Genomic DNA, 19,082 nt, shown 5'->3' with positions numbered 1-19,082 from the left:
CTCCAGGTCCTGACGTGTGCCTTCTGCCTAGTTTTCCAAAATAAACCATTGGAATCCAGGGACATAGATTATAGTCCCTAGAGGAGAGAGGTACTGTGACTGGAAAAGACTTGGTTATGGTGTCCATACTGTGAGGCAGGGGACTTTCTTGGGAATAAGAAAAAGAACAGTGTGGAGGTTGGGAGGGGGAAGGCATTGAGGAATAGAGACGAAGAGGAACTTCAGATGTTGGAAGTTACCAGTAGTTGTTGGGAATTTATTTTGTTATTGTAAATTGTTTTTCAATAAATACATTACTTTTCTTTATTCCCTTTTGTATGGCTAAGAAAACTTACTTCCTGGAAATTTACAAAGATGACTTTTTAATAGTTACCGTTCTTGTGTTTGCTCCCTTAGCATTTGACATTGTGCAGCAAAGAAATGGTTATGGAGAAGCCCAGTCCGCTGCTTGTAGGGCGGGAGTTTGTGAGGCAATATTATACTTTGCTGAATAAAGCTCCAGAATATTTACACAGGTAAATTTTAAATGGATTATTTAGTATTTTTATTTAGTTTTGTTTTCTTGAATAGGACTGCGTAGTATTTTTGTCTTTCTTGTTTCATGTTCTGATTGTTTCTTTGCAAACCATAACCAATATTTTATCTAATGGCTAAAACCATTTTTTCAAGTTTTTAAAAAAATGAGATCACAGCGGTTCCTGGGTAGCTCAGTCAGCTAAGTGTCCAGTTCTTGATCTCAGCTCAGGCCTTGATCTCAAGGTTTTGAGTTCAAGCCCTGTTTGGAGCTCCACGCAAAAAATGAAATCCATGGTGAAAAAAAAGCTTCACGTTTTATCCCATTATATAACATTTGCATATCTATGTACACACGTGTATACAATTATATCCTTCAGTATTTTGTATTTCATTTAAATAAACCTTGGGCCTGACCATAGGCTAATGGGTTCTAATCTGCAATTTGAAATCATAGTCATTAGTGAACTTTTTTTTTTTAAGTTCCCGTTGGCAGTGTTAGAAAATGAACCATATAAGTGGTTATACTTGTGGAAATTTCTTCTGATTGATCTTCAAAATAGTATTCTTTGGTGAAACAGCAGTAGTAGCCTTGTTTACTATTTTGGCAGGAGTTGGACATCTGTAAGCTTACTTTTTCCAGAAGTTGAAATGAAATTGATTTATATTGTGAGTAGCATTTACAATTTTTGTTCTTCTGGTGTATTTTAGCAGGTGAAAGATAAGTGAGACTTTTTTTTTTTTTTTTTTTTTAAGATTTATTTATTTATTTATTTGACAGAGAGAAATCACAAGTAGATGGAGAGGCAGGCAGAGAGAGAGAGGAGGAAGCAGGCTCCCTGCTGAGCAGAGAGCCTGATGCGGGACTCGATCCCAGGACTCTGAGATCATGACCTGAGCCGAAGGCAGCGGCTTAACCCACTGAGCCACCCAGGCGCCCGATAAGTGAGACTTTTATAAGGATTAGTTTTTACAAGTATTTGTAGACCACACCACCATGTAAGCTAAGGCATAAATCATTGCCACTTCATATGGAAAAAGCTGTTAAAAAGACTTACTTATGTTCCTTTAGCTGGGTCCTCTTTTATAAATGCGCTGGGCATTCTAAAGTTAGATTTTGCAATATGTCTTGTATTATTTCATGACATTTTTCTGTAACAAGTACCCTCCAAAAGTGAATACCTGTGCATTTTTCTAATTATAGAAATAAAAGATGTTCTTATAGGCAGTGTATGTAAAGGAGTTTTTGGGTGGAGCGGGGAGAATGGAATTAATAAGACCTTTCCTTGTCTGAAATTTAGTCTTTATATAATGTAGGTATTAGCTTTTTTTTTTTTTTTTATAGTGACAGTCAGGGTCAGGGTCTCCACAATCATTTAAAAAAACAAACCCATAAACTTGTTTTAAACGTAGCTTGTGTAACCAGTTTACCTATAAATGAAAATCAGTAATTTTTTGCCTGTTAACAAACTGTGATCCGTATCCTTATTTGTGCATCTTTTTGCACCTTTCTAGTTATTTTCTTAAGGTCCTAGAAGTAGAATTGTTAAATCAAAGGTATAATTATCTCTAAGGCTTTTCCTACACTTAACAGTCAAGTTGTCCTCCCAACAAATGGTAGAAGTTCACAGGTTTGCCAGTGGTACATGCAAGAAAATAGTATAAACTTAAAATTACAGGTAATAGTTAAAAATGTGAGCTGTGGAGCTAGACTGTCTGGGGTCATGTCTTAGCAACCCCACTGGATTACTGTGTGGCCCTAGGAGAGTTAATTTGATTTTTTCTGAACTTCAGTTTTCTCATTTACATAATAGTGCTTATTTCATGAGGTTGTTAGGGGAGGGGTAAGTAAATAATATGTAATGCACTGAGAACATTGCTTGGCATAGAGGAAGTCTTACATACATGTTTCAGTAACAATAGGAGCTGAGTTCTCTTTATGAAAAAATTAATTTTGCATGTTTGATAACATTAATTTAGAAATATATTAATTCTAATTGCTTTAGGTATTGCAGAGAAATACCAATTTATCATATACTTAAGAGCAGTATAAAATATTAATGAAATATCAGAAACTGAAATAATGTAGATTTTCTTATTTAGTCTCTGAATTATTTCACTTATTATAAATCTTACTAAACTGTTTTAATCTAAGATTTTGGAATTAGTAATCATTTGGAACTTTGAGTAGAATGTTAAACAGCAGCTGATTCCAAAACAAATCTAGATAACTTGAGTTTTTTATCTAAAGGGAAAAACTGGGTCAGTTACTACAGCATCAGTATTTAGAATGTATTTTGAATATCTCATTCTTCCACCTCAAAAAATAGATATACTAGGAATTAGATGAGAGTTGCAAGTGATTGAATGTATTTCCAGTGTGCCAGGCCAGAATTCTGTCTTTGCTTATTTAATCCTTACAACAACCCTATGGAGTAGTTACTATTTTGCGTTTGATAACCAAGGAAACTGCTTAAGGACTATAAGTAACTTTATCAGGATTATACCACTACTGAATGACAAAGCCAGACATAGAAACTATGTCAGTTTTATACCAGAACTCTGCTGCCTTTTAGGCCTCTTTTGACAATTAAATGTTAATGAATTCTCATTGGCTTTATAGGTTTTATGGCAGGAATTCTTCCTATGTTCATGGTGGAGTAGATGCTAGTGGAAAGCCCCAGGAGGCTGTTTATGGCCAAAATGTAAGTACCAATTTCATATACATTTTAAGTTTTTTCCCTTTTTTCTTGTTTTAAGATAGTTGAAAACAGTCTTTTTGTGCCAATGGATTTCTTCCCGAATGTACTTAGCACTTGTAACTAGAAGTTGTGTTACAATAGTTGTTAAATGAGCTTTCAGTTCTTACAAATATCCATTTTGTTTGAAACAGGGTGTTACATTGGGTTGGATACCAAGGAGAAGATACGAAATTATCTATCCTTGATGTATTTTATTCATAAAACAGTTGAGAACAATAAGTTTATACAGATACGGGCTAAACCTTATGTTATAGGAGTGCACAGAAGTATATGTGCTTTATGACATTATATAGAGGATATGGGACTTCAGCTAGATGCTGAATTACAAAATTTGGCCTTACCGTACAAAAGGAAATTAAAAGTAGAAGAAATGGTACAGCAAACCCAGTAAAGTAAAATCAGCTGTGAGGCTAGGGAGTAGTCAACACAGTTTGTATGAATGATTAACAACCTAATACAGGAGTGCCTGGGTGGCTCTGTCAGTTAGGTGATTGCCTTCGACTCAGGTCATGAGCCTGGTGTCCTGAGATCGAGCCCCACATCGGGCTCACTATTTAGCCAGAGGCCTGCTTCTCCCTCTCCTTTTGCTGCTCCCCCTGCCTGTTCTCTCCTGCTGTCTCTCTGTCAAATAATTAAATAAATAAATCTATTAAAAAAAAAAAAAAACCCCAAACCCAAAAAGCTTAATAAAGAATAGTGAGAGAGAGCTATATAAAGCCTGTATTATTGCTTAATATGAGATAGCCATATGAGATAGTGATCTCTTGTATTGAGCTGGGACATGTTGAAAATGGTGGTTTAGAAACTTCAACCTGGCAGTAATGCATGTCATGGTGGGAAGGATTCAAATGAGATCGATAGATTATGTAGTTAATATTTTAGAGTTGTGAGGAGATCGGGGAAGCTCAGATAGTATGAACTAATGAAGTGTCACAGCAGTTTGTTTTCCATCCTTCCTTTCTTCTGTTACAGGATATACACCACAAAGTATTATCGCTGAACTTCAGTGAATGTCATACTAAAATTCGTCACGTGGATGCTCACGCAACCTTGAGTGATGGAGTGGTGGTCCAGGTCATGGGTTTGCTATCTAATAGCGGACAGCCGGAGAGGAAGTTTATGCAGACCTTTGTTCTGGCTCCTGAAGTAAGTTTTCCTCTCACTTCATTTTCATTTGTATGATTTTATTTGATTTGTTCTTACTTGCTTGAACAGGTTTAGATATGCATGTGGCTAAACTTGAGAAGTTGGCATTGAACCCGTTGATAAACATTTGACCCTTGAGCAACACAGGGATTTGGAGCACCCACCTCCCTTGCAGCTGAAAATCCACATACAGCTTCTGACTTTTCAAAAACTTTACTAATAGCCTTATGTTGACCAGAAGCTGATGGTATATTTACCATTAACACGTATTTTGTACCTTATATGTATTCTATAATTCTGTATTCTTACAATAAAGTAAGAGAAAGGAAAATGGTATTAGTAAGAGAAAATACATCTATAGAACTATATCGAAAAAACTCAGGTCAGTGGACGTGTGCAGTTCAAACTTGTGTTGTTCCAGGAGGCAGCAGTAATTTGAGCTTTGTGTGTGTACACCCTTTGCCTGTCTTTTTTATTTTTTTCACCTTGCCTATTTAAAAGTAAGTCTACTGATAGAAATGTATCAATAGATTTACTAAGATTATAGAATTAATATAAAAATATTTTATTTGGTAATTTACATGTTCAAATGGCAAAGTTTCATGTGTTAATTAGTTTTGGTTCTCTTCTCTTGAGTTCCAATATTTGAATGCTCTTCTATACTACTTTAATATAGCATGTTTAGGGACGCCTGGGTGGCTCAATTGGTTAAGCAGCTGCCTTCGGCTCAGGTGGTGATCCCAGCGTCCTGGGATCGAGTCCCACATCGGGCTCCTTGCTCAGCAGGGAGCCTGCTTCTTCCTCTGCCTCTGCCTGCCATTCTGTCTGCCTGTGCTCACTCTCTCTCCCTCTCTCTCTGATAAATAAATAAAATCTTAAAAAAAAAAAAAAAGGCATTTGTCTTTTAAAATACATATATAGCATGTTTAATTTTAGAAGATTTTCCTGAGTCTACATAATATTTCTATAGTGTTAAAATAGATATTGCATATGCCATGTAATTTGTTCTTTTTATGTAGTGCCATATTTATGAGTGTTTAATGGAATATTTGGATTTTGTTTTCCTGTAGGGATCTGTTCCAAATAAGTTTTATGTTCACAATGATATGTTTCGTTATGAAGATGAAGTATTTGGTGATTCTGAACCAGAACTTGATGAAGGTGAGGTTAAGATTGAAGGCTTCTATCCGTACTCTTTAAGGACATGAAAAATATGAAACTTAAATTTGCCTCTGTTATAACAGACTTAAACCCTCTTTTTCCCTTTTGTTAAAAAGAAATAGGTGTTCATTGTATGACATTATATAAAAATCAGACGTAGAAAGTAAAACAGAATTCAGACTCATCCTATATATAACCAAGAGTTATATTGTGAATTTGTTTGGATTTCACCCTTAGCAGTACTTATTTTTATAAAAATGGAATTCTGCTAGTTCAAAGCTTGCTCTTTTCTATTTAATATATCTTCCTTGGCTGTGAATTTTTTTCTTATAATTATTGATCTTTAATTTATATTTGTTTTCATTATCGTACTATTGAATAGATGTGACATAGGAAACCGAGTTACGGCTTAATACCATTTTATTTCCTATCCTTTCCTTTTCTTACTAATAGATCATTTAAAAAAATGAGGGCACCTGCGTGGCTTAGTCAGTTAAGTGCCTGACTCCTGAGCTTGACTTAGGTATTGATCTGCAGGGTCATGAGTTTGAGCCCTGCATTGGGCTCCACACTGGGCTTAGAACCTACTTAAAAAAGTAAATAAAAGGATCCCTGGGTGAATCAGTCAGTTAAGTGCCTGCCTTTGGCTCAGGTCCTGATACTGGGGTCCTGGGATCGAGTCCCACATTGAGGTTGTAGCTAAGTGGGGAGCCTGCCTCTACCTGCCACTCCGCTGCTTGTGCTCCCCTTCTCGTGCTCTCTGACAAATAAATAAAATCTTAAAGAAATAAATGACAGTAAATACCAAACTTCATTTTGCTCGTGTTTCACTTAAGAGAACAGGGAATGCTTTAGTAAGAACAAGGTCAATTTTTTGAACTATCATTATCACTTCCTTAGACATGAAAAACATGCACATGACATTGTTGAGTCTCTTATAAAAGAAATGTGTGTTCTGTATTGTCAGAATCAGAAGATGAGGTAGAAGAGGAACAAGAAGAAAGGCAACCATCTCCAGAACCTGTGCAAGAAAACGCTGATAGTGGTTACTATGAAGCTCACCCTGTGGCGTAAGAACAGAGTTTGCTGGGCCAGATTCAGTCTGAACTGTAACGTAGTTGCTAGGTGGTTTTGGTTCCTAGGATTACTCTTAGAAGTCAGTTTTTGATAAAGTTACCTGGTAGGCCAGTATTTGAGGCCCGCTTGTATGTGCGTGTGTGTAAGAAATTTGGAAAGAGTTGTTTTATTTACATAAAAAATTGAACATGGTTTTGCCCAAAACACTGTTTACTTACTGAAAATGCAGAATAGTTGAGACAACACAGAGAGCATTTTATTTTCATAAATATGGGGTTTATTTATAGTTAGTATTGAGATGAACATTTTCAGTAACTTAGTAATTCCATTTAAAAATGTTGGGGTTAAAGAGATGCTGCTTATGACTGTTACTCCCTTCCACCACCTAGTTCTTATTGGACTTTGGCATCAAATCCTCTTATTACGAGTTATGCCCATTAGAGAAATGCTCTATTTTATTTAGAACTGATAATTTCAGTCATACTAAAAAATGAACAAAATATCTTGTTGTAGTAATGGCATAGAGGAGCCTTTGGAAGAATCCTCTCATGAACCTGAACCTGAGCCAGAAGCTGAAGCAAAGACTGAAGAACTAAAGCCACAAGTGGAGGAGAAGAACTTAGAAGAGTTAGAGGAGAAGTCGACTTCTCCTCCTCCTGCCGAACCTGTTTCTCTGCCACAGGAACCACCAAAGGTTAGATCAGAGGAGCTCTTTAGGCCTATAGCAGCATACTTTCACATTTGGTGCCATTGATGAAGCATGACCTTTGTTCTATTATGTTAAATCGTTGAATATAGTAAACTATGCTTTTTTATGTATATGAAAGCTGTGGGGTTTTGTAATCCTGAGGAAATTTCTTTGTATTTATGTGCCCCTGCCTCCCCGGCCAAATATCCCTAAGAGTGAAACTTAGGGTTAATCCTTGTCTGTGCACAGTGTTTAATCTCTCACATGAAATTATTTGAGTCCATGTATAAAGCTGAGAGTTGCTCTTCCATTCTGTAAGTCCTCTGGGCACAGATGCAACTGGAGTCATGAAATCTCCCAACTTAAACAAGTTGGCCTATGAAAAGAAGAGATACCATTATTTCTGGTTAAAATGGGAGCAATTTCCTTACTACACCAATTAAACTACCTTGGAGAGAAAAGTGACACCCATAGTGTATCATTTAAGCGTACCTAAAACATCTTTTATCTTTCCGTAAAGTAGAAAGTTAAAGTATATATGGGTAGTGAGAGGAGATTCCTTGTTCAATTTGTGAATGTCTGTTAAAGTTTCCAGTGAAAAGTTTCCAGTGAGTACTCTCTTCTTTCCTGTCCTTCCCCTCAACACCATCACACACCTTATCTTCCCCCGCCAAAGGGGAAAGAAACTGGTTCTATTAGGTTCTTATTTTTCTAGCATGTGTAGTTAGTGGTTTTGTTTTCCATTGCTCATCTCCTTAGAGCAAATAGGAACTTGCTTGTGGATTTATTTAGCAGTCAGACAAAACGAATAATCTTGCATAATGAGATTCTGAAAGCTGGCACATAGACTGGCGTGTGTGTGTGCCTTTCTCTTGAGGAGGCCTCCGATATAGAACAATAGTTGAGAAATGAAAAGAAAATATATATTTGGAAGTTTCCCTATAGGAATGTTGGTGGTTTTCCATGATTAGTAGTCTAGGTTTGTTGCATTTCCTGCAGGCTTTCTCCTGGGCTTCAGTGACCAGTAAAAACCTGCCTCCTAGTGGTACTGTTTCTTCCTCTGGAATTCCACCCCATGTTAAAGCACCAGTCTCACAGGTAACCCATCTGTGAACACATTGGATTGTATCCTTGTTACATTGCCAATTGCTTATCTTTTTTATACTTCTTTAAATGAGTCAATCAGAAATTATGGATAAAATATTTTAAAATATTGTATTAAATGTCAGTGCACCCACTTTAAATGCCAAATCTCTATCATAATCTGCATAGGTGGTATTTGGGGCTTGGGTGTGAAATACACATTAAGTTGGTTTGATTGATAGACAGATAAAGTGAGTCATTTAAAAGGCTTCTTAAAATAACAAAAAAATGTTCCTTTTAAAGTTTAAAATTTATTTAGCAAAAATATTTTAAGGAAGGCACAAAGTAGTATGGCATTATAAAAATCACTGTTTTTAAAAAATACACCACCTAAGCTCAGTCTGTAAGTGGTTCACTGTTTAATTGAAGCCTGTACCAACTTATGACTGTAGTGTTCACTTAACAGATCATTCCAGTATTCTGCTTTCCATCTGTTTGTCATCTTAACCCATTTCAGAGCTTTCAGAAACATTGAAAATAAGACACTGGCTACCTGGTGTGTTTATTAGGTATAGTTTAAAATTAAATTATAATTAAATTTATAGTACAGTTAAAAGGTATTCAGTTCTTTTTTCAACATTTTGAGTCATACTTTATTCCACTAGAAAATTTACATTTAAAATGGTTCATGCATTTACAGTTATTTGTATATGCCTCTTACATGCTCTAAAAAGAGTGAAACTTTGAGGTTTCAAAAAAAGTAGTAATCATTAGACAGTCCTTACGATGTCGGTGCACATAGTCAGCTCCGTAATAGCTGATACATGGGCTCAGGATACCTGTTGTTAACATCAGGAAGTGTTGTGTACTGTCAGATCACAAACCAGAATTCTTAGTGAAGGAAATTAATTTGTCAAGCACAAGCCTTCTGAAGACCTGAGAGTGACTTCGGAATTTTCTTTTGAATTGCTTGATATCTCGTCAGGTTTGCATCTGGCATCTGCTTCGTCTTCCGAGCGTCGGCTGCGCTTACTTTAAACTACCACTAGTTAAAAGTTAGAATAGCTAATGCTTGTTCTGCCTTTAGTATATGCCAGGCCTTGTGCAAAGTACTTTATGTTCATTCTCAGCTAATCCTCAGTCCCCCTCTGAGGGTGGTTATTGTTCCTATTGCTGTTTCACAGATGAGTAAATTGAGGCCTAGAATGCCTCACCCTAAGTCAGACAGCTTTATGCTGGGCTTTGAGTTCATGCACTTTGACACCAGAGTCCCTTTGTGACTCACACAAACCTGTAGGTTTCTTTAGCCCTTTGGAGGGAAATGTATCTCCTTTTACATCAAAGAAGAGTACTATTTTTAAGGCCTGTCTAAATTACATTAGATCCTGTCCTTTTGTCCAGGGGATTTTTTTTTTTTTTTTTTTTTTTTTTAAGTTTTGAAGTTATTTATTTTTTTAATTGTAGGAGACCATACTTATTAAGACATATTTAAACAGGTACAGTTTATAAACCTTAACTTTCTGGGGTGCCTGGCTGGTTCAGTTGGTAGAGCATCCAACTCGATCTTGGGGTTGTGAGTTCTAGCCCCACATTGGTGGGTGTAGCAATCACTTACATAAATAAAACTTTAAAAAAAAACAACTTTTCTGATCTTTTTTAGGCTGTATTTAGAATGGATTCATGATTTTTCTGTTTGATTTAATAAACCCTTCTGTTTATTACTTTGGTGTAGTTTCCATTTCCTTAACACCTTTAGCACAGTTTAATAAAAGGAGAATTTTAATTTATTGGTAAGAATTAACTTAGAAGTAGGTAAGGTAATTTCTTGGTGAAAAGATTTTGTCTGGAAATTGACTAGTGTATCTAACTAGCTTATGTTCAGTTGAAGAATTTCTTGTGGTTTTACCTGCTGTCATTGCTTTGATGGTTGTATTTTTATTTCATATTCTGTTTGACCTTCTTTTGTGGAATTTGTCGTCTGAGCACACTTTCTGGTTGCATGGAATTAATTAATTTGTAAGTCTCTAAAGTGTAGTATGTGGTATGTTATCTATTTTATCTTATTGGAGTAAATAATTCTAATCATGAAATTGAGCCTGGAGAACTATAAATACACAGCTGGCTTAGTTAATATGTATGAATCAGTTATTGAAAGGAATATTGTTCGATTTTTGGTCTTGGTTTTTCTTTTGCATTGGCATCATCAGATATCTTCTGAAAGTCAGGTTGCTAAATCCCTGTATGAATTACTTGAAAGGCTTTGGAAATTGTTTTTAATTTTAAATCCTTAAAGGATAGTGAACTTTTCTATTTTGCTACTTGCAGTTATTTTTGGTAAATCAGTTTTGAAAAAAAATTTAGGTCAGTGAGGACACCTCTTAAGTTCTTGATATCATTTGGATTGAGTGAGTCTAAGGTTTTTGTGCAGTTTCTAGATTAAAAGGTACATTTGCTATTTGTATTAATTTCCTAAACATAACTAGCTTCATCAAACTTTGTTAGGGTACATCTATTCTTTAATTCTATTTTATGTTCATACTGAAGTCAGTTGGTGCTTTTAGGCCCCCTTAGTGAAATTTGTAAATAACTGCCTAAAAAGGCATCACATTTCAGCTCAAATTACCATAGAGTGTTAAACCCAAATACAGATAGCAGTGGTCTCAGGGTTATAACATAGAATCCCTTGTCAGGCACAGAACATTCTCCTACAATTTCAAGACAAAAATGTAATTTAATTTTAAATGAACCAAGAATTACTGGACATTTATGTGTAACATCACTGTGCTTGGTTTTTGGGTGTTGTAGAAATGAATTAAGATAAGGTACAGTCCTTAGAGGAATAAATACATATAAATAATTGAGAAAACTGGAGAGAGTTAAAAAAATTATTTTTAACTAGCAGAGTTCTAGAACATGGGAGGCAAGTTGATCTTGAGGGAAATGGGAAATCTTCATGGAAAAACAACTTGGAAAGAGACATCTGTTAAAAACTGCTAGGATCAGAATTAATATGCCTTTTGATTACAGTGGGTGAAATCCTTTGCAGCAAATTGTCATTTTTGAAAGAAACATAACTGTTTATATCAAAATTTGTCCTTGTAAATTATGATATTCCAGTTAGATAAATGATGAAAAAGTTTGGGACACTGGCTGGACTGAGGTCCTCAGAGATGATCAGACATAAAGACAAGGCTGAAACCACTAGTTTTCTGATTTTTGAGGAGGACATTTTCTTCATATCCTGCTGAGTGTTTTCAGCATTCTTTGAAGGTGTATTTTGTCTCTTCCTTGGACCATAAATATTTGGGCAGTAGATGGCCGAAGAGTATGGGAATACTGAAAATGCCACTGTATTAGGGAAAAGGTAATAGCAGATACAGATGTTATTTTGTTTTATAATAGTTAATTTTATGTGTGTAATTCAGCAGTTAGCAGAAATTTTTGGAAGTCATCTTAGGATGTCCTATTACTCCCTACCTGCCCCTGCCCCAAGGTTTATTAAAAGAAAAGTGGTGGGGTCAGTCCTTAAACAATGACCTGTCTTTCCCATAAGGAAGAACAGTAGGAAGCTAAAGGACTCCTTGATTCTGATCAAGAGGTGTTTACATGTGTCTGTCTTGTTTGTTTAATTGTAACTTAAAGGTAGGATTATTTTAGTTGCCAGAGTAAGCTAAATTGTGTATTTTGAACTATCCATTGTTTTAAGATTTATTTATAGGGGGGGTTTAAAGCTACTGGCTAAGCACTTAAATTTGAAGGGCAGCTAGATAATTAGAAAGTATGTGTCACAATTTTGTGTAAAATAAAGATGGCTGTTTATTTTGGATATGCATTTACATGGAGTGGCTCATCTTGGATTTTTGTGATTTTTGTAGCAGTACCTTTAATGCTGTCTCAATGTGGATGTAAATTTATTGGAAAAATGTGGTTGTAAAAAGCAGCTTATTTTGGGTTAGATATCCTTGAATGGGAAAACAGACCTACTCTACAGTCCTAGATTGGTACAGAATATCTTTATAAAAATTAATTCTTCATATACATAGGACACCATGTTAAAAATATTCTGAACTTAAAGTTACCATTATGTGTGCTGGTGACTTGCTGTTAGTTGCTTTAGTTGTTTTGTCTCCTATGGAATGAGTTTCTTTATAATGTGTTTTTTCCCTTGTATTTTAGCCAAGAGTTGAAGCTAAACCGGAAGTTCAGTCTCAGCCACCTCGTGTGCGTGAACAACGACCTAGAGAACGGCCTGGTTTCCCTCCTAGAGGACCGAGACCAGGTGAGTCAGCTGCCTCTGAAGCCTTTCATATTTAGTACTTGGAAAGTTGGAAAAGACTGAGCTTAAAATGCAATAATGTGTTTTATATACTGTTCCTCTCAGTACAAAATTTCTTAAAGGGTTAAGTAACTTGCAGAAGTACAGTCTGGGGCAGAACAGCTGACTTGTAGGGGAGGATTAGTTGACATGCAACGGAGACCTGTATTTTGAAGGTGTAAAAATTTTGAGACAGATTTGATTTGGTTATTGTCACTGGTTTTAAGAATTCAAAACCGAGCTGCCAATAACCTACTCTCTTACTTAGCACTCTTATCTCTTCACAGATAAACAATAAGCACACCCTGATTCTTCTTATTTTGATTGTCTTAGGTATTAAGTAAGTTGCCATGATTTTTGACTTGTTTCCATTGTTAGCTAATATGTGTAGCACCTCTATTTGAATTCTATAAGTATGTTTAGATTGCCTTTGGGAGGAGGTGGGCAATAGTACCTATTAATAGCATATGTAATTATTCCCACAAAAGTAAGATTAAGTGATGTGTGACTAAACCAGAAGTCATGGGAACTGGAGTTTGTCCTAGCTTTGCTACTGCTTGAGTTCATGGTCTTAGGTGAGACCCTTAAAATACGAGCTTCTCTTATGCCATTTAGTTATTACACAAACTTTTCTTGTGTGATGCCTTTCTTATATGCCTCACTGTGTTCTTTGTGTTATTGGATCAAATAAAACTTTTTATATAAATTTGAGCACATTAATATGTATATAGGCTATCTAAATGAGATATTATTACTATTAAATTTACCAATTTGGCTATAACTTCATACAACCAAAAATTAATTTGCAAACTTCAAAATACTGAACAAATATTTAGAACAGATACATCTCACTATCTGAAATTTGTTTGGTTCCTGGGTGATGGCAAGAGTTTGGTTAAGGAGGAACATTTGTACTAATGTTGGACTTTCGTATAATCAGACCAGTAGATCTAGAAGAGGTACTTAAGTGATCTAGTCAATACCCTCACTTTACACTTAGTGTCATGTTATTTTCTAACTAACCTACTAATAATAGGCACTTCCACCTCTGTTCAAGGAGCTCACTATCTTATTAAACTAAAATAGGAATATCTACTGTACATTCATTGCTTTGAGCTTTATTACTATGTGACATTATAAACTTTAATATCTGTCCTATTCCTTTTCTCAGGCAGAGGAGATATTGAACAGAATGAATCTGACAACCGTAGAATAATCCGCTATCCAGACAGTCATCAACTTTTTGTTGGTAACTTGCCACATGATATTGATGAAAATGAACTGAAAGAGTTCTTCATGAGTGAGTAGTTTGTTTTGGTTTATTGGAAAATTAAGCAGGGGGGAATAGAGCTTTTTTTATAATGTAATTAGAACTTAAAAGCACGTTTATCTCTCTAAACTGTATGTCCCCAGGTACCAATCACTTTAGTCGATCAAAAGGGAGTAGAAGGTTGTATTGGATGTTCCCCGGACTGTACCTAGTGTGACTGGCCTAGTTGTAGAGGTTAGAAGAAAGAGCCGATGCAGACTTAAAATTGGGGATGAGATTCTTGGGGCAAGTTTAAGTCAGAAGTAGAAAATGTCAGTGTTTTTGTAACACCATGCAGCTAACTTTCCTTTTGAGAGGACTAATTGAGAAGGGGAACAAAACAGGCGGCCGGGCTAGTTGTTGGAGTCTTTCTGTGAATGACTTGTATGAGTGAATAATGTACCTTGGTTGTCACTGGATGAAGAAGCAGCTTATAACTTTTATTTTGAAATGTTTCAAGTAGATTAAGGTTATTTTTCCTCAATAATTAGAGCTACAAAGTATTCTTTTTAAATATTTAACCCTTGGTGTAATAATACATATTTTCACAGGTTTTGGAAACGTTGTGGAACTTCGCATCAATACAAAGGGTGTTGGGGGAAAGCTTCCAAACTTCGGTTTTGTGGTTTTTGATGACTCTGAACCAGTTCAGAGAATCTTAATTGCAAAAGTAAGTGACTGAAAGGGTGTACATAGTTCAAGACTTTATCATTCCTATTGTTTGTAATACTCGTTTGGTGTATTTTAAAGCCATAGAAGCACTTTTCTTAATGGTGAAGCTAAAGATAGTTTACTAGAAATGGTATTTATGCAAAGAATAAAGATTTATTAGTAGTTTTTTTAAAGCTTGAGGTATGGATTATTTTCTGTTTATTACTATTTTTTTTTTAGCACACACTTATGAGAGTGCAATTTGAGGGGTGGATTATTTTATTTATTTATTTACTTAGTTATTTGATAGCGATCACAAGTAGGCAGAGGGGTTGGGGGGAAGCAGGCTCCCCGCTGAGCAGAGAGCCCGATGCAGGGCTCCATCCCAGGACCCTGAGATCATGACCTGAGCCGAAGGCAGAGGCTTTAACTCACTGAGCCACCCAGGCGCCCTGAGGTGTGGACTTTTTAAATCGCACTATTTGCTCTGGTGAAGAGGGTTGGAATAGATTGCATATTAAAAATTTCCTGGAGTTTTTTGTCAGGATTTTATTTCTTAAGGGAATATGTGACAGTTGCTCTCTAACCTGACCATGTAAATCTTTTTCTCCTTTTAAAGCCTATTATGTTTCGAGGGGAAGTGCGTTTAAATGTGGAAGAGAAAAAAACGAGAGCTGCGAGAGAGCGAGAAACCAGAGGTGGTGGTGACGACCGCAGGGATATTAGGCGCAACGACCGAGGTCCTGGTGGTCCCCGTGGCATAGTGGGCGGCGGAATGATGCGTGACCGGGACGGAAGAGGACCTCCTCCGAGAGGTGGCATGGCACAGAAACTTGGCTCTGGAAGAGGAACCGGGCAAATGGAAGGCCGCTTCACAGGACAGCGTCGCTGAAGCTCCACTGTTGGCAAAGTCTTGGCAGTGGTACATTATTCATCGTGTTTGCATTCTTGTTAATTTTTTTTTGGCTTTGGAATGTGACACAGCCTTTTTGATCATTTCTTTGATGTGAAAAGCATCTTTTGGTTATCAGTTAAATTGAGGTGGACATTATTTCCCCAATTTCACAACAGGAGTCACATTGTTAATGTATAAATCTAGACTTGGAGAATTAAGGACTGAGAAATGACCATATCTTAAACTGTCTACAACAAAATGAACTTAAAAGGACATGCCCAACTGAATTCAGGTCCTTTGAGTCAAAAAAAAAATCCTCTGCTGCACATTTTGTTTAAGTGTTACTGTTTCTACCTATTAATGTTGGAAACACAAATAGTGCAATTTGTGCAATTGGAGAATCTTGCCTTTTTTCTTGGCTCCCCCCAAAATACAACCCAACAGAAACTTGTTATGCACTCATCAAAATGCACTAATGGGTACTCTGAACTCATTAACATTGACATCTGCAACAGGAGGCAACAGGGGAAAAAAATCTTTCTTCTTTTTTTCCAGTAGAGAATAGTTTGTGAAATGATGAGGGCATTTTATCTGCTTGCTGTGACCAGCGTGTGTACACATAAACCTTAACAAGACTACAAGTATATTCCAGAAGGGAATCATTTAGTCATGAACTAAATAACAAAAATCCGAACTTCAAATGCTATGGTCTTGAGTATTAGACCAGATTTAGTAGCTCCATATCTAAGATTTTTCTACCTGCCCCTCTTCAGTACAGGGATGGCCGGCTGCTCTACACACTCCTCCCTCTTTCCTTCCTTTCAGCTGTGTACAGTGAGAATTGTCTTTACTGTATTTTCGTTCTCTGGTAATGTAATAAGCATGATGGTGCCTTCTCTTAATACATCATTCCAGTCTTGCTGGTAATTTTGTACAGTATAGTGTATGAATTGCTGTGCTGCAAAGCCAAACAGCTGCAAAATGTTGAAAAATCATTGAAGTGTGTAAAAATTGCAGTATCTTTAAAATCAGTAAAATCGACTAGCATATTATTTACTTTGTTCTTCAGTTAACAACTTTGTGTTCTCTGTGGGAGGGAGTCTTGTGTGTTCGGGAGGGACAGGGAAGGAGGAAGTCAGTTATTTGAGTAAGTCTCTTGTTGGCTTTTCTCTCAGCATGAACGTGAACGTTGAAGCGTATCACTCGAGAGGTGCTTGGGAAAGTCATCACCTTGATGTACATTTTTTATGACCTTTTAAAAGCAGTCAGATTCCATAAATGGCGAGTAAACCTGAAGTGAGGATACTGCAATTTTCGGAGAAAAGAACAGCAGCTCCTAAGTGTTTGCATTTTCTATTTGGGGGGGCAGGGAACCGTCATTCATTTTGCACAATTCTTGAACTGATGTCCGCACCCGAGTGGCTCTGAATTTAAGTCTGGGACGACATCTTTTATTTTTACATAAATCTCTAAACAATTCTGTGAGCAAAGTTTGTAGCTGCTGGATTATTGTCTGTCTTTATAGCAAGTTCAGTAAACCGCAAGTATGGCAAAGGATATCCAATTTTATGCTTGGAGCATTTGGTACATAACAGTTTCTGATGTTTCAGGCTCTAGGAGTGAGGTAAATTAAGTGTGACCACTTAAAGCTGCTTGTTAGCATGGAAGACTTCTCCAATGTTAGTAATAACAACAACAAAAAAATGCACTTGACATAGTAGCAAACTGGATCTGAATTATGAAACTGTTTGCTATTTTAGTATATTTTGTTTTTCATGTACTGGGCGATATACGTGAAATTAAATCTGTCCTTTTCCCCCCTTGAATGAGGTCTTCCATGTTTGGGGAAAAGTCTTGCACTATTTGCATATATTTTGGGGACACAGATTCCTCATAGTTTCCATTTTGGGGGGGGGCTTAAAGATTTTTTTCCTGTTTTTGAACACTTTTACACTTTCTGATGTATAGTACTTGAAGTTCTTACCAGAAAATTACTTTTGAGTTTTGAAGCCTTTATTCAAACTACTTTTAAATAAGTGGTTTATTGTCAGTGTTTTGTTTTATAGCATATTTTTCCTCTACTCTTTTCTTATCTTTTCATTTTAAATATATATATAGTTTCCGATCTAGGATATTGCCCTGCCACCCATAAGAACTGCGTTCTGGCACCAAAAGTAATGACAAATGTTAAGTGTAGTAGAAAATTTTGAGTAAAGAGCCATTCAGCTTCAGTCTTTACATACCATGAAGAAAACATTAAAACATCACATGGAGAAGTTTACATGGTGATTGTTCACCTGCAGTACTGTGGACTTTTAACATTTTGTCCCCTTTTCAGTGAACCAGAGTAAAAATAATTCATTGACCATTACTGTTATTTGCTGATTTTTTTTTCTTTCTTTTTTTTTTTTTTTTGATGGTAATATTCTATCCTTCTGACACTATCGCAACCAAATTGGCTTTACCATCTTGGCTTTAGTAGGTATAGAAGACAATGGATTACCATCTTTATTGCTGTAATGTGTTAAGCATTATATGCTAGTAGAATCTAGTTTAATTGTTTCAGGTGGAAAAGTATTCTTTGAGTTTCCATTTTGAATGTGTTTGGACTAAACAAACAATAAACTACTGACGTCTGCGGCATTTATGTCCCTGATTTAATCTGTAGGTCTGTGCTCCAGAGTATTGTCTCCCAGTCGCATTTCCTACAACCTAAGTGAAAATAAGGAATTGTTCTAAAACCAACTGTGGCTTGTTTGTGGAATTTGATGTCTAAAGAAGTAAAAACATTTAAGGACAACTCGAACATGGTTAGAGATATTTTCCCAATTCACTTAGCTAAGTGGGATACGAGTTAAAGGATAGCATAAGGGAGTAAGTTTAAGGAAGGTGAGAATGATAAAATCCTACTGCTTATACTAAACCTTTAAACAAACACCGACACTTGAGTTTTCCAAAGGATGGCTGCCTCCTATCTCCGAAGGAAAGGGAGAGGGATGGGAAGATTGAGTTCCCTGAAGTTACAGGCATGATCCGGTTCAGAAGGCGGAACGAGTTTGTCAAGTTCTAAAAGAATATTCAAGGGAAAATAATTAGTCCCATTTGCAAGTATGTATTTCAAATGAAAAATGAGGTCCTAATGCATATATAATTTTAGAACTTGAGGCTTTTGTGAAAAGGGATGGTTATAAATGATTTCTTCCTGATGATGTATTCATAACACTGTTTATGAAGATTCCTTGAATCCGTCTTCACAAGTTTGTACTGGAGCGAAGCCAGAGTAGTCATTATTTCTGTACTCTCAAGGAAGTAAGACTTAAGATTTTTGTAAATGTACAGTAAATTCACGTTCAATATTATAATGTAACTTTGATCTAACTTTATGACTGGGGAAAACATTTTCTTAGAAGGGATAAAATGTATATGCTACACTATATTGAAAATCAAGTTTGAAGCAGCAAATTACCATTTGGTCCAGGAAA

The 19,082-nt window shown here is 36.2% G+C and overlaps 1 protein-coding gene across 2 annotated transcripts; it reads left to right on the top strand.

Moving 5' to 3' along the window:
• The first annotated feature begins 396 nt into the window (after window positions 1-396).
• Window positions 397-18,243, top strand: G3BP2 (G3BP stress granule assembly factor 2). 2 transcript variants are annotated; one of them, XM_004766257.3, is made up of 11 exons: window positions 397-515; window positions 3,137-3,218; window positions 4,248-4,421; window positions 5,492-5,582; window positions 6,550-6,652; window positions 7,173-7,353; window positions 8,347-8,445; window positions 12,607-12,709; window positions 13,917-14,045; window positions 14,606-14,724; window positions 15,325-18,243. In XM_004766257.3, exons 1-11 carry the CDS (start codon window positions 421-423, stop codon window positions 15,595-15,597), a joined length of 1,449 nt encoding a protein of 482 aa, XP_004766314.2. In that variant the 5' UTR covers window positions 397-420; the 3' UTR covers window positions 15,598-18,243. The 2 variants fall into 2 exon arrangements, with proteins under 2 accessions (XP_004766314.2, XP_012918861.2); XM_013063407.2 differs by lacking the exon at window positions 8,347-8,445.
• Window positions 18,244-19,082: the final 839 nt, after the last annotated feature.

This window comes from Mustela putorius, unplaced genomic scaffold (assembly GCF_011764305.1).
Source record: "Mustela putorius furo isolate JIRA1106 unplaced genomic scaffold, ASM1176430v1.1 tig00000430_pilon_pilon_pilon, whole genome shotgun sequence".
Lineage (NCBI taxonomy): Eukaryota > Metazoa > Chordata > Mammalia > Carnivora > Mustelidae > Mustela > Mustela putorius.
Note: the sequence above shows the minus strand (reverse complement) of the source record. Positions and strands in the feature narration are given on the sequence as shown.

What these genes read in the sequence shown, in the direction of transcription:
- G3BP2 (XM_004766257.3), top strand. Translation starts at nt 421, where the DNA reads ATGGTTATGGAGAAGCCCAGTCCGCTGCTTGTAGGGCGGGAGTTTGTG. An exon ending in AGGCTGTTTATGGCCAAAAT is followed by an intron (nt 3,219 to 4,247) that starts GTAAGTACCAAT and finishes CTTCTGTTACAG; the next exon opens with GATATACACCACAAAGTATT. An exon ending in TCCTAGAGGACCGAGACCAG is followed by an intron (nt 12,710 to 13,916) that starts GTGAGTCAGCTG and finishes TCCTTTTCTCAG; the next exon opens with GCAGAGGAGATATTGAACAG.